The 14023-nt window shown below is 39.3% G+C and overlaps 1 protein-coding gene across 5 annotated transcripts in view; it reads left to right on the top strand.

Annotated features, from left to right (window-relative positions):
* SPEF2 (sperm flagellar and cilia associated 2) overlaps nt 1–14023 on the top strand; it is a 188520-nt gene that overhangs the window by 82381 nt on the left and 92116 nt on the right. For 4 of the 5 annotated variants that reach the window (XM_081520872.1, XM_081520875.1, XM_081520876.1 and 1 more), the window contains 4 exons: nt 216–324; nt 1484–1641; nt 8434–8604; nt 13598–13672. In XM_081520872.1, the coding sequence (XP_081376998.1) occupies nt 216–324; nt 1484–1641; nt 8434–8604; nt 13598–13672 (513 nt within the window). The remainder of the gene's footprint in view (nt 1–215; nt 325–1483; nt 1642–8433; nt 8605–13597; nt 13673–14023) is intronic. The other variant, XM_081520873.1, reaches the window with a different exon arrangement.

Genomic DNA, 14023 nt, shown 5'->3' on the forward strand with positions numbered 1-14023 from the left:
TGTATTTTACCTCCTTCTCCTAATTTCTAAGGGAAACTTGAATTCTGATTCCAAAACTATACTTTTTCAGTATTTTTTAAAACATTTTAATTAATATTGAGCCAAAGAGGAGAACCATATTCATTTGGCTTTTTTGTATCAGTATATTTTGACAGTACTACTGCAACTTTGATTGGTGTAGCAGATTGTCTAATTAAGTAATTTCAATATCACAGCTGAAGCATTTTCAAGTAAAGCTCCTCATGAAGATATCAATCAGCGTGTAGCTGCTAAAAACCAAGATACAGATGAGGACCAGAATTTAAGAGATCAAATACAGCACAGGTTAGTTTAAAATTCATTGTCTTCTTGTTTCTTGCCCTGTGAACAAACTGGCAACTAGTCACTTTAGAATCATCAGATCTAGGGAAAAAATGTATTTCCTAGCATTCACTGTTTTATAGGTAAAACAAAACTAAGTAGCTTTGATAATGAGTGAAATATTTATGTGCTAGCTTTTATATTCAGAGTATAAGTCATCATAGTCACAGAAAAAAAGAATTAAATCAAGCAACATTTCCCTTTATGGCTGCATGAACTTACAAGTTCATTAGAGGGAATCCTAATTCAGCTCTCTTTCAACAAATGCCAATGAAGATCTTGGAATTTGAAAGATCTAGGCATCAGATTATAGAGTGTAGTTCTAAAACTAAAATGAAATTATGTTTAATAAGCATTCTTTTGGTTGTATGCAGTTTTCTCATTGGAAAAGAAAAATTAGACAAAATTAAACAATGTTTTGAAAACTTGAGAACTCTGAAAACATGAGTTGAGGCAACAAAGAGGAATTTGAGCTTCATGAAACCTATCTACTCTCAGAGGACAAAACTCATTTCCAGAGTATGTTTGAGTAAAGCAAATTCCTGTGGACAGAGGAGTCTGGCAGGCTACAGTCCACGGGGTCACAAGAGTCAGACATGACTTAGTGACTGACTAAACCTCCACCACCACCGACACTTACTCAAGGGTCTCTTGAACTTCTCTATCCATGAAAAAGTAGCTAACCTATGTGGCTCAGGCTATAGCTGCCAGCAGAAAGTTAGTCAGTCTACTATGAGTACAGGTGATGTTTCCTTAGAACTTCATTTAGAAAACTAAACCCACATCAAAGGCTTCCTGAAGTGGTAGAATTTCCAAATCTTCTCTTGCTCTTTCCTATACCTCAAAACATATGGCTAGCTGGCATTAAATGATGTCTTCTTTAAAATCGATGTATTTCATTGCCTGTAGACTTCTTAAAGTTGCTTTTTTCAGATACATTGGCAGCTGGTTTTTTCATCATGTACATCAGATAAATCATGCTTAATGTTGCTGCAACATTTCAATCAGTATATGATATTCATATGTGATATGTGGTATACATGATATATTCAATATGTGATATTCAAATATTCAGTATGTGATATTCACAATATTATATTCATATAATATTTGGGTTTTGCAGAATTGTAGGCTTCCTGGACAACTGGCCTTTATTGGAGCAGTGGTTTACAGAGCCAGAAAACATTTTGATAAAAATCAATGCGGAAGTAGATAAACAGTCATTATGCCAAAAAGTAAAGGAAATGTTTATGACTGAAATAATGAAAAAAGAAAATAAAGGTAATTACAATTCTTTTATAATTTTTAGCTTATGTAACAAAAATGTAATGTGTGGTTTTGATGAGCTTAGGAAGAAATGAAATGTTACCCTTTTGTTTATCAGTCATCACTGACTACACTGACAGCTGTAATTTCTTGGTATAATAAAAAGTGGTCAAAATTAACAATATCACAAAGGTTCTAAAACTGCCTTGGTAGCATGCTTTCTCCCATCCCCAGATTTGTGACCTAACTACTATGATTTATCAGTGAACTGACACCAAAATAGTGCATAAGAGTAAGCCACAATCACCTTGGGAACCCAGGAGTTCACACTTAGAAAGACAACCTTCCACATCTAAACATCTACTCCCCCAAAACATCCATGTGAAACTTTCAGACAAACCAAATGTATTATATAAAAGGCTTAACATGTTATTTTTACAGTCAGAAATTAGACTGAAAGGAGGAAGTTAACCTCTAGAGTTGATATTGAAAGGCAAAAACAAATTGAATCTAGGTTGTAGCTTCAGCAAGTCTGACCCAGACTTGCCTGGGAGTGTCCAGGAGTCTCCAGCAGAGATGTGGGTCAGTGGTAGCCTGCTACAGGGTTGAGGGCAGTGAGTATAGCAGTGCATGCATGGGATCTTTTGAAGGAGGTCACCATTATCTTCATTACCTCCACCATAGTTTGGCCCCATGTAAATTGCAGGGAGGGAACACAGCTCCACCCATCAACAGAAAATTGGATTAATGATTTACTGAGCATGGCCCTGCACATCAGAACAAGACCCAGTTTCCCCCTCAGTCAGTCTCTCCCATGAAGAAGCTTCCATAAGCCTCTTATCCTTCTCCGTCAGAGGGCAGACAGACTGAAAACCACAATCACAGAAAACTAACCAATCTGATCACATGGACCACAGTCTTGTCTAACTCAATGAGCCATGCCGTGTAGGGCCACCCAAGACGAACAGGTCATGATGGAGAGTTCTGACAAAAAGTGGTCCACTGGAGAAGGGAATGGCAAGCCACTTCAGTATCCTTGCCTTGAGAACCATTTGAACAGTATGAAAAGGCAAAAAGATAGGACACTGAAAGATGAACTCCCCAGATCAGTACGTGCCCAATATGCTACTGGAGATCAGTGGAGAAATAACTCCAGAAAGAATGAAGAGATGGAGCCAAGGCAAAAACAACACCCAGTTGTAGATGAGACTGGTGATAAGCAAAGTCCGATGCTGTAAAGAGCAAATTGCATGGGAACCGGAAATGTTAGGTCCATGAATCAAGGTAAATTGGAAGTGGTCGTCAAACAGAAGATGGCAAGAGTGAACGTCGACATTTTAGGAATCAGTGAATTAAAATGGACTGGAATGGGTAAATTTAAATCAGATGACCATTATATCTACCACTGTGGGCAAGAATCCCTTAGAAGAAACGGAGTAGCCATCATAGTCAACAAAAGATTCCAAAATGCAGTACTTGGATGCAATCTCAAAAATGACAGAATGATCTCTGTTTGTTTCCAAGGCAAACCATTTAATATCACGGTAATCCAAGTCTATGCCCCGACCAGTAATGCTGAAGAAACTGAAGTTGAATGGTTCTATGAAGACCTACAAAACTTTCTAGAACTAACAACCAAAAAAGATGTCCTTTTCATTATAGGGGACTGGAATGCAAAAGTAGAAAGTCAAGAAACACCTGGAGTAACAGGCAACTTTGGCCTTGGAGTACAGAATCAAACAGGGCAAAAGCTAACAGAGTTTTGCCAAGAGAACGCACTGGTCATAGCAAACACCCTCTTCCAACAACACAAGAGAAAACTCTACACGTGGACATCACCAAATGGTCAATGCTGAAATCAGATTGATTATATTCTTTGCAGCCAAAGATAGAGAAGCTGTATACAGTCAGCAAAAACAAGACTGGGAGCTGACTGTGGCTCAGATCGTGAACTCCTTATTGCCAAATTCAGACATAAATTGAAGAAAGTAGGGAAAACCACTAGACCATTCAGATATGACCTAAATCAAATCCCTTACAGTTATACAGTGGAAGTGGCAAATAGATTTAAGGGGATAGATCTGATAGACAGAGAGCCTGATGAACTATGGACGGAGGTTTGTGACATTGTACAGGAGACAAGGATCAAGACCATCCCCAAGAAAAAGAAATGCAAAAGACAAAATGGCTGTTTGAGGAGGCCTTACAAATAGCTGTGAAAAGAAGAGAAGCGAAAAGAAAAGGAAAAAAGGAAAGATATACGCATTTGAATGCAGAGTTCCAAAGAATAGCAAGGAGAGATAAGAAAGCCTTCCTCAGTGATCAGTGCAAAGAAATAGAGGAAAACAATAGAATGAGAAAGACTAGAGACTTCTTCAAGAAAATTAGAGATACCAAGAGAACATTTCATGCAAAGATGGGCTCGATAAAGGACAGAAATGGTATGGACCTAACAGAAGCAGAAGATATTAAGAAGACGTGCAAGAATACACAGAACTGTACAAAAGGATCTTCACGACCCAGATAATCATGATGGTGTGATCACTCACCTAGAGCCAGACATCCTGGATAGTGAAGTCAAGTGGGCCTTAGGAAGCATCACTATGAACAAAGCTAGTGGAGGTAATGCAATTCCAGTTGAACTATTTCAAATCCTAAAAGATGATGCTGTGAAAGTGCTGCACTCAATATGCCAGCAAATTTGAAAACCTCAGCAGTGGCCACAGGACTGGAAAACATCAATTTTCGTTCCAATCCCAAATAAAGGCAATGCCAAAGAATGCACAAACTACCGCACAATTGCACTCATCTCACACGCTAGTAAAGTAATGCTCAAAATTCTCCAAGCCAGGCTTCAACAGTACATGAACCACGAAATTCCAGATGTTCAAACTGGTTTTAGAAAAGACAGAGGAACCAGAGATCAAATTGCCAACATCCAGTTGATCATCGAGAAAGCAAGAGAGTTCCAGAAAAACATTAATTTCTGCTTTATTGACTATGCCAAAGTCTTTGACTGTGTGAATCACAATAAACTGTGGAAAATTCTTCAAGAGATGGGAATATGAGATCACCTGACCTCTCTTTTGAGAAATCTGTATACAGGTTAGGAAGCAATAGTTAGAACTGGACATGGAACAACAGACTGGTTCCAAATAGGGAAAGGAGTACGTCAAGGCTGTTTATTGTCACCCTGCTTATTTAACTTCTATGCAGAGTACATCATGCAAAACGCTGGGCTGGATGAAGTACAAAGTGGAATCAAGATTGCCAGAAGAAATATCAATAACCTCAGATATGCAGATGACACCACCCATATGGCAGAAAGGGAAGAAGAACTAAAGGGCCTCTTGATGAAAGTGAAAGAGGAGAGTGAAAAAGTTGGCTTAAAGCTCAACATTCAGAAAACTAAGATCATGGCATCTGGTCCTATCACTTCATGGCAAATAGATGGGGAAACAGTGGAAACAGTTTTTATTTTGGGGGGGGACAGATTTTATTTTTTTGGGCTCCAAAATCACTGCAGATGGTGACTACAGCCATGAAATTAAAAGACACTTGCTCCTTGGAAGAAAAATTATGACCAAACTAGACAGCATATTAAGAAGCAGAGACATTACTTTGCCAACAAAGGTCCATCTAGTCAAGGCTATGGTTTTTCCAGTAGTCACATATGGATGTGAGAGTTTGACGATAAAGAAAGCTGAGTGCCTAAGAATGATGCTTTTGAACTGTGGTGTTGGAGAAGACTTTTGAGAGTCCCTTGGACTACAGGGAGATAGAACCAATCTATCCTAAAGGAAATCAGCCCGGAATATTCAGTGGAATGACCGATGCTGAAGCTGAAACTCCAATACTTTGGCCACCTGATGTGAAAAACTGACTCATTTGAAAAGACCCTGATGCTGGGAAAGATTGAAGGCCAAAGAAGAAGCGGACAACAGAGGATTAGATGGTTGGATAGCATCACCGACTCAATGGACATGAATTTGGGTAGGCTCCGGGAGTTGGTGATGGACAGCGAGGACTGACGTGCTGCAGTCCCTGGGGTTGCAAAGAGTCAGATAGGACTGAGTGAGTAAACTGAACTGAACTGTAGCTTCAAACATCTACAAATTTGAATCAGTGTTTTTGCCAGCCATCAGACTCACTTCAACATTCTCCTAAAGATTTTATATTCCAGTCACTTATTATATGAACAAACTCCACTGCCACTTATTTAAGATTTACATTCCAATCCATTAATGATTTTTAACAAATATTTTGTCATTAAAATAATAAATATTTGCCTCATCCAGTGCTCTGTACTAAACATCCTGATTAAGTTAAAAACAAAAAACAAAAAGATATGGTACTTCTATGAATAGTCTGCTGTTTAAAATGATCATAATACACTGTTAAGTGGGGAAAATCAGGTTATATTTAAATTGTCCCTTTTTTGTTTTTATAAGTATATCTATTAATAAATTTGAGCTTCCCAGCTGGCTCAGTGGTAAAGAATCCAACTGCCTATGCAGGAGACATGGGTTCTGTCCCTGGGTTGGGAAGATTCCCTGGAGGCAACCCACTCCAGTATTCCTGCTTGTCAAATCCCATGGACATAGGAGCCTGGTGGGCTACAGTCCATGGGGTCGCAAAAGAGTCAGACATGACTAAGCGATTAAAACCACAGCAACAATTATTACATGTATGTGCACAGAAAATAGTGACAGCATATGTTAATAAAAAAACAAAATTCAACTCAATAAATCTGAAGTTCTAACTGGCTGTATTCAACTATTCCTGACCAAACAGCATCCCATCTAACAACTAGAAGACACTCTGAAGGGAAGTAAAAAGTAAAAGGTTTCATAGACATGAGGGTGGAACAGAGAAGTCTTTAGCAAAAGGGGGAAAAAATGGTTATTTTGGGCCAGGACATCTTTTGGGGGAAGGGAACTGCAGGGGTCTTTGCCATGCAGATTGACTCTTCTTCTTTGATAAAGAGGGGAGGTGATATAGAGAGGGCCCGCATGATAGATCATCTCATTGGTGCCAACCAGAAAATTCCAAACTGATTGATTATAAAATTACACTTCTGAGGAAGGCAGAAACTGCAACTGAGGCAGGTAGTCCAGATTTGGTATCAAGCACAAGTGATGCCATTTGGGGCTTATGGTTTTCTCTTTAACAATAATACAGTCTTTGATGAGGGGGCAAGAAGGAGGACAAGGAGAATTAACAAGAAATTTCTCTTTCAGCTTATTTGTCTACATTGTTGAAATTTTAAAGGCAATAATTATATATTACTTTCATAATCAGAAATGATATTAATTTCCAGTATGAAAAAAAATCCAATAAAATGAATCCTCCTTATCTTGCCAAGTTGAAAAGAATGATCTGAGGGCAATGGGAGAAATAGCCATACAAGGGTGCGGGTATTCACTGCCATTGGTAGAGGGGTAAAGTTGTGGCCATTTCCAGGGTGGAGCGCTGGGAAGTCAGGGAGGGTGGGAAGGGCACGCTGGGTAGGGTGAGCCTGAATCCAGAAGGGCAAAGGGCCCTAACAATTATAGGAGCCTGGACAATCCAGAAATGCCCCCTCAGGATCCCAGAGCTGTCTCCTCTGCCTGGAACGCACACTCCCTCAATCTCTTCAAGTCTTTGCTCAATTGCCACCTTTTCAGTGGGTCTACCCTGCAGAGCACACCATTTAAACAAACTGTAAAAGCTGCCCCACAGCACTCCTGACACCCTTCCCTCTGCTCCACTTATTTTCTCTAGAGCACTTACCACCTTCCAGCTTCTTATGTGACTTACTTTATTCATCATGTTTATGGTTTGCAAGCTTCACAAGGCAGTGATTTTTTTCTTTTGTTTTACTTTTGTATCTCTGGCAGCCACAACTGTGCCTAGAATTGTTTGTATTACTATTATTATTATTTACAGTATTGGTATAGTTTTACCTATTGACAGTATTGGCACGCATGCATGCTCAGTCCCTTCAGTCATGTCCAACTCTTTGCGAACCTATGGACTATAGCTTACCAGTCTCCTCTGTCCATGGGATTCTCCTGGCAAGAATACTGAGTGGGTTGCTCTCCTCCAGGGGAGCTTCCCTACCCAGGGATTGAACCTGTGTCTTTTATGTCTCCTACATTGGCGGAGGGGGTTCTTTACCACCAGTGCCACCTGGGAAGCCCACAGTATTGGCATAGTTTTATCTTATTGTTATAAGGCTTCCTTTCCTTCAGGGAACAACTGAGATTGAATAACTAGCTAGTGCATGAATGGATGAATTTTGTTAAGCCTTATTTGAGTACTGAGCACCATTCTAAATGCTTTATATGTATTTACCCCTAGAAGTTGGTGCCGCATGCATTTCTTTTCCGTTCCATGTCCTCCCGATCCCCACCTCATCTGTCATATTGCTCTTCACCTTCTCTTTAGGCTTTTTTCACCTCGTTTGTCCACTAGAAAATTTGACGTAATTCTTTCCTATCCCAGTATATTAGCTAATTCTAGATTGTTAGTTTTATAGTCAGCACCCTCTCAGCAAGTCTTCTACCTGCTATAGATAGGTACACACACACACATCATCATCATCATCATCATCACCATCTCCATCAGAGGCAGGGGAAATGGTATTTCTAACCAGACAGAGATGACTTCAAATGTCAGCTTTAAGGACTGGATAACTTAAAACATGAATTTAGCCTTAATTCAGTGAGAGCAATTTTGTATTAAGTTACGTTTATCTTAGTTCACGTGAAATAGTAGGTGTCTGGAGTTGCTAATAAAGATCCATTCTTATCATCCTGTTTGAAGTGAAAAAGAAATTAGAAGAAAAGGAAGCTGAGATTAAAGAAGTTTCCCTGACTGAGAAGACATCCCCTCCTCCTCCCCCCGCTCCCCCTCTGGAACCAGAGAAAGAGAAGGAAGTCCACCTTCCACAGGAGCGGTCCAAAACGCCTGCTGCAAAAGGAAAGCAAGCTTCAGGTGATTGACAGAGTGATTGCTACCCCTGTCTACCAGTTTCTCATTTTCACTTAGAAAGGAATTGTAAATGATAGTACCAGTCCATTTATCTATCAGTAGATTCAGGCTTTGAACAGCATCAGTCATGTGAAAGGAGGCTGTCTGCTCAGATGAAGTGGAGAGGCAGCAGTAGCAGAGAGCACGGCTGTCCCAAAGCGCAAGTATATGACCATATGGGATCCCTCCGTGTGGGCATCCTCATGCCCAGATCCACTGATTAGAATAAGACCACAGATGAGAGAAGGGGAGGCACGGAGAGAATAACCATAAGGAGCGTAGAGCAGATCAAGGGGACAGACTTCTGTTTGCTGGAGCAGTAGAGCTGGGTTTATGAAGAGTGAGACCTCCTTACCAAAATGAGAACATAACCAGTTGCCACTCAAGAATAAGGGAACAAATCAACAGCATCCATTAGAGACTAGAATATATATGTTACTGTTATTCTTTTGTGCTATGCAATTATAAAAGGCTAGAAACAAGCTCCCGACATCTCAGTAAACTTGTATCTTTACAACATAGAGCATACATGGATAGTTTATATAGAGAATATCTTTTAGCTTAAGTTCTTTCTGTATCCTTAACCACTATGGACCATAAAGTGGTAGAATAAATAATGACAAAAGTGAAATGCTCAGCTGTTGAAATGTATGATACTGGGCGCATGACAGGATCAACTTAGTGCTGTGTATATGAAACCAAAAAACAAAGTTTCCCTGGTGGCTCAGACAGTAAAGCGTCTGCCTACAATGTGGGAGACCCGGGTTCAATCCCTGGGTTGGGAAGATCTCCTGGAGAAGGAAATGGCAACCCACTCCAGTATTGTTGCCTGGAAAATCCCATGGATGGCAGATCCTGGTAGGCTACAGTCCATGGGGTCACAAAGAGTCGGACACAACTGAGTGACTTCACTTCTTCATATAAAACAAACGTGACTTTAGTTTCTGGTTTCAGCTTTGTAAGGGGTCAACTGTGCAGTTACACAAGTCTACCTAGGTTTGCTTGTTATTGTGTCATGATTGCATTTCTAGAGGCTATAATCTTTCTTTTTCACAGAGATCAGAGATGGGTCTGATTTTTTAAAATTAAGTTTCCTTATATTAAACAAATAAATTTGAAAACTTTAATAACATTTATTATGGTCTACTAAAGACCATTATATTCCACAAAATGGGACTTAACTAAAGACAAAATACAAAAAATGTTTTTATCATATGAACAATAAAGGACGAAGCATTTAATTAAACATACATACTTTTTTCCCTTTAAAAAACAAAGCAGAGGTCTGGAGGACTAACGGAAACCTTAAAAATGCTATTTAACTGGGAAAGACAATTTCCACAGAGGCTCAAGGGAGCCTGGCATTGTCCACCCAGGCCTCAAACCCAAGACCATAGCCTTCCCTCCCTTTCTTCACCTTGGCCTCACAACCAGGAGTATCTATGTACTGTAGCCATTCCCTGAAACCAATCTCTAGCAGTCTTTTAAGTTTCTTAAGTTTGCTTGTGAATTTAAAATTGTATAGTTGAATACTGTGCATTTGGAGGAATAATAAAGCTGTTGTTGCTTCAAAGAGTGGTTGTATCTGTCTCCTTCTTCCAGCAAGGGCAGGGCTACTGCCTGAGCTTTTAAAATGCACAGAAGAGTTCACCCCCAGAGGCCTAATTACTGCCTTCCAACCGCGAGGTATCACTGTGAGGAGATCTCAGTGCTAGTAGATGCTGATGGGGCCACAGCGCAGGGCACACTGCCCTTACAGCTCAGGGAAGCTGGGATAAGCAGTTTTAGGGAGGGAAGTTCCCAGCAGGTTTATTTATATTTATATAAAAGCTTCAGTGTTTTTCAAAAGAACACATTTTCAGAACTGAAACCCAGGGCTTCTGAACAAGCCCAAAGCAAACATCCAATTACAATTTTCTTTAAAAGTTGAGAAGAAAAGAGAAATGATTTACAAAAAAAAAAAAGCCAAGGTGGAAATGGGGTAAAGAAGGAAGCATTGTACACTGAGTACCAAAGGTCATTTTGATCAAATACAGTTCTACAATGGAAACGGTGAGAGACTATTTTTGGGGGGGCTCCAAAATCCCTGCAGATGGTGACTGCAGCCATGAAATTAAAAGACACTTGCTCCTTGGAAGAAAAGCTATGACCAACCTAGACAGCATATTAAAATGCAGAGACATTACTTTGCCAACAAAGGTCTGTCTAGTCAAACCTATGGTTTTTCCAGTAGTCATGTATGGATGTGAGAGTTGAACTATAAAGAAATCTGAGTGCCGAAAAATTGATGCTTTTGAACTGTGGTGTTGGAGAAGACTCTTGAGAGTCCCTTGGAGTGCAAGGAGATCCAACCAATCCATCCTAAAGGAAATCAGTCCTGAGTATTCATTGGAAGGACTGATGCTGAAGCTGAAAATCCAGTAGTTTGGCAGCTGACTCATTGGAAAAGACCTTCATGCTGGGAAAGATTGAAGGCCCGAGGAGAAGGGGATGATAGAGGATGAGATGGTTGGATGGCATCACCAACTCAATGGACATGAGTTTGAGTAAGCTCCAGGAGTTGGTGATGGACAGGGAAGCCTGGCGTACTGCAGTCCATGGGGTCACAAAGAGTCAGACACGAGTGAGTGACTGAACTGAACTGAACTGACAATTCTACACTGTATATGGGTTTGTTGACCTGAAATGAATAGAGTGTCAGATAGTTCTCCAGTGAAAGTAGGTTTATTCAGAATTAGCAGGGAATGATAATGCAGGATGTGCAACTATGGCAAGCCCTATACAAGTCCTCGTATGACAAGGGAAGGAGAATGCTTCTACAGAGGGAAAAGGAAGTTGGAAGGTCCATAGTACCCCATGAGTCCATGGCTTTTCATTGGCTGAATCCATGTCAGGAAAGAAGAGGAGTCTTTCTTCCTCCTGTTGGGTAATACTATCCTCTTAGGGCCAAAGATCTCCCCCTTTTGGTTTCTCATCTCTGTTTAATTGTGATTTCTGTTTATTAATTTTTTACAGTTCTGCATCTTGTATCTTCTTCAAGTATACTTGAGATTAAATTTTTAAAACTTCAAAATTTTTTTCCATTAAAGGGTTTATTATCAAGTCCACTATCAAATGTCAGAACATAATCTAATACTGAAGTTCTGAGTGTGACAAAGCACAGTAGTGCTATCCATGCTGCTAAGAGGATATTTGGAGATTTCAGAACACATTTTAGAAATAATTTTTTCAAATAGGCAGAATTCATGCTACTCCCAGCAGAAATTGGACTTGCTCACAATATTTTATAAGTTCAGCATCTTAGGTGTCCCTATTTTTACCCCCTTTCTGTTGCCTTCTGCTAAAATTTAGAGCTAAAATGTTGGTTACCTGGAGTATTGTTATTAAAGGTACTAAGAGGTTATCTAGACTTTTTTTTATTAACTTCACCTCTAAAAAAAAAAAAAAACTAATTCAAACCTTTGGATTTATATATTTATGAATGAGTTTGGATGTTTAAAAGTCCTTTTATAGAGATTAACAAAAGAAGTTGTCTTATTTCTATGGAATCTTTGTTTTTGGAGCTGAGATATTTAAACATAAGCAATATGTTATGCATTTACACATTCTTATAATTGTCACTTCTAAATATGAAGAATGGATCAGATGAACTCTATCGCAGACATTTAAATTGCCCCATAATGTGCATCCTTACAACGAGGGGGAACAAACTGTAACCCAGGACAAACTGAGAAAGATGACTGAACTTGTTTGGTGAATTATGTGGGATGTAGTGATTTTTTTCAAAGACCAAATTATTATTTGGGAAATCTTATTGACCTCCAGCTTCCCATTTCCCCCTTTCCAGCATGTCTTTTTATTAGATTCCAGGTAATCCAATGTATATATTCCCAAACCATCGTTTGTATTACAAGTTAGAGTCAAGGCACAATGGAATGTAAAAATCAAGGCAACCAAATATGGGGTCAAGAGAACTTCAAGAATGTGCCATATCAAAACAATGTGTTTATTTAACTCTCCTTCAAAGTGTTTTGGCATCATTCTTATTATAGATCCAGTCATCTTGTTGTATAACAATCATTTCAGTGAACTATATCCAAATACTAACAGAGCCATCTGCTTCAAATGTACTTTTAAAAATCTGCATGTATGTTGCATTAAAGAGTTTATAATCAAATTCACTGACAAACCCAGACAGTGTGTTAAAAAGCAAAGACATCACTTTGCTGACAAAGGTCTGTATGGTTAATAGTCTTTCCAGTGGTCACGTACTGTTGTGAGAGGTGGACCATAAAGAAGGCAGAGCACCAAAGAATTGATGCTTTCGAACTGTGGTGCTACACAAGACTGTTGAGAGTCCCTTGAACACCAAGGAGATCAAACCAGTCAATCTTAAAGGAAATCAACCCTGAAAACTCATTGGATGGATTGATGCTGAAGTTGAAGCTCCAATACTTTGGCTACCTGATGGGAAGAGCTGACTCATTGGAAAAAACCCTGATGCTGGGAAAGATTGAAGGCAGGAGGAGAAGAGGGTGACAGAGGATGAGATGGTTGGATGGCATCACCAATAGAATGGACATGAATTTGGACAAACTCTGGGAGATGGTGAGGGACAGGGAAGCCTGGCATGCTGCAGTCCATGGGGTCAAAAAGAGTCGGACGTGACTTAGCAACTGAAAACAACAATCAAATTCACTACCAAATGTTGATGTTAAACTTAGGACTCAACTTCTCAATGTCACAAAATAGAATAGTCCTATCAGGGTTGTCATTCAAGAATTTTCAATCCATAGTCTAACTTCAGATTAATTTTAACTCACAGTAAAGGTCTGAGCCATTTTAGGCAGTTCACAAATAAAGCTGTTTTGAGAAGTCACATTTGATTGCTTACAAATCATAACCCAGCTATCAGAAAAAAATCATAAATGATATTTATGTCTTAAATTTTGTTTAGAACCCCCGCATGGTAATCGAGAACCTCTTCAGGAAGGAAAAGGGAAGAAAAGTGAAACTTCACTCAAAAGAAAAGGTACAGATTAAGATAGATATGATTAAATATAATTCTGCATTTTATAACTCTCAGTGAAAATAGTGATATTTATGCAGTAATGTACATTGAGCCGTTCTTTCAGGCATTTGTAAATCATAAACCCTTGCCAAAGAAAACCTCAGTCTTTCTGTAGCCTTGCTCTTGGCAAAGGTCCTGCTGAGGAAAGTGACGCTTGTGAGGAATAATTTAGAGAATATCTAAGATACAGAATATTCAATCATCATAGATATTATAAGTGTTATCCTTGGGCTAAGTTATGCCATCAGAAAACTACATGCTGAATCATATTTTCTTGGAAAGTTTCCATGAAATTGCTTTCACTGATAAGTT

The sequence above is a fragment of the Giraffa tippelskirchi genome, chromosome 8 (genome assembly GCF_054371585.1).
Source record: "Giraffa tippelskirchi isolate mGirTip1 chromosome 8, T2T-mGirTip1v1.2.pri, whole genome shotgun sequence".
Lineage (NCBI taxonomy): Eukaryota > Metazoa > Chordata > Mammalia > Artiodactyla > Giraffidae > Giraffa > Giraffa tippelskirchi.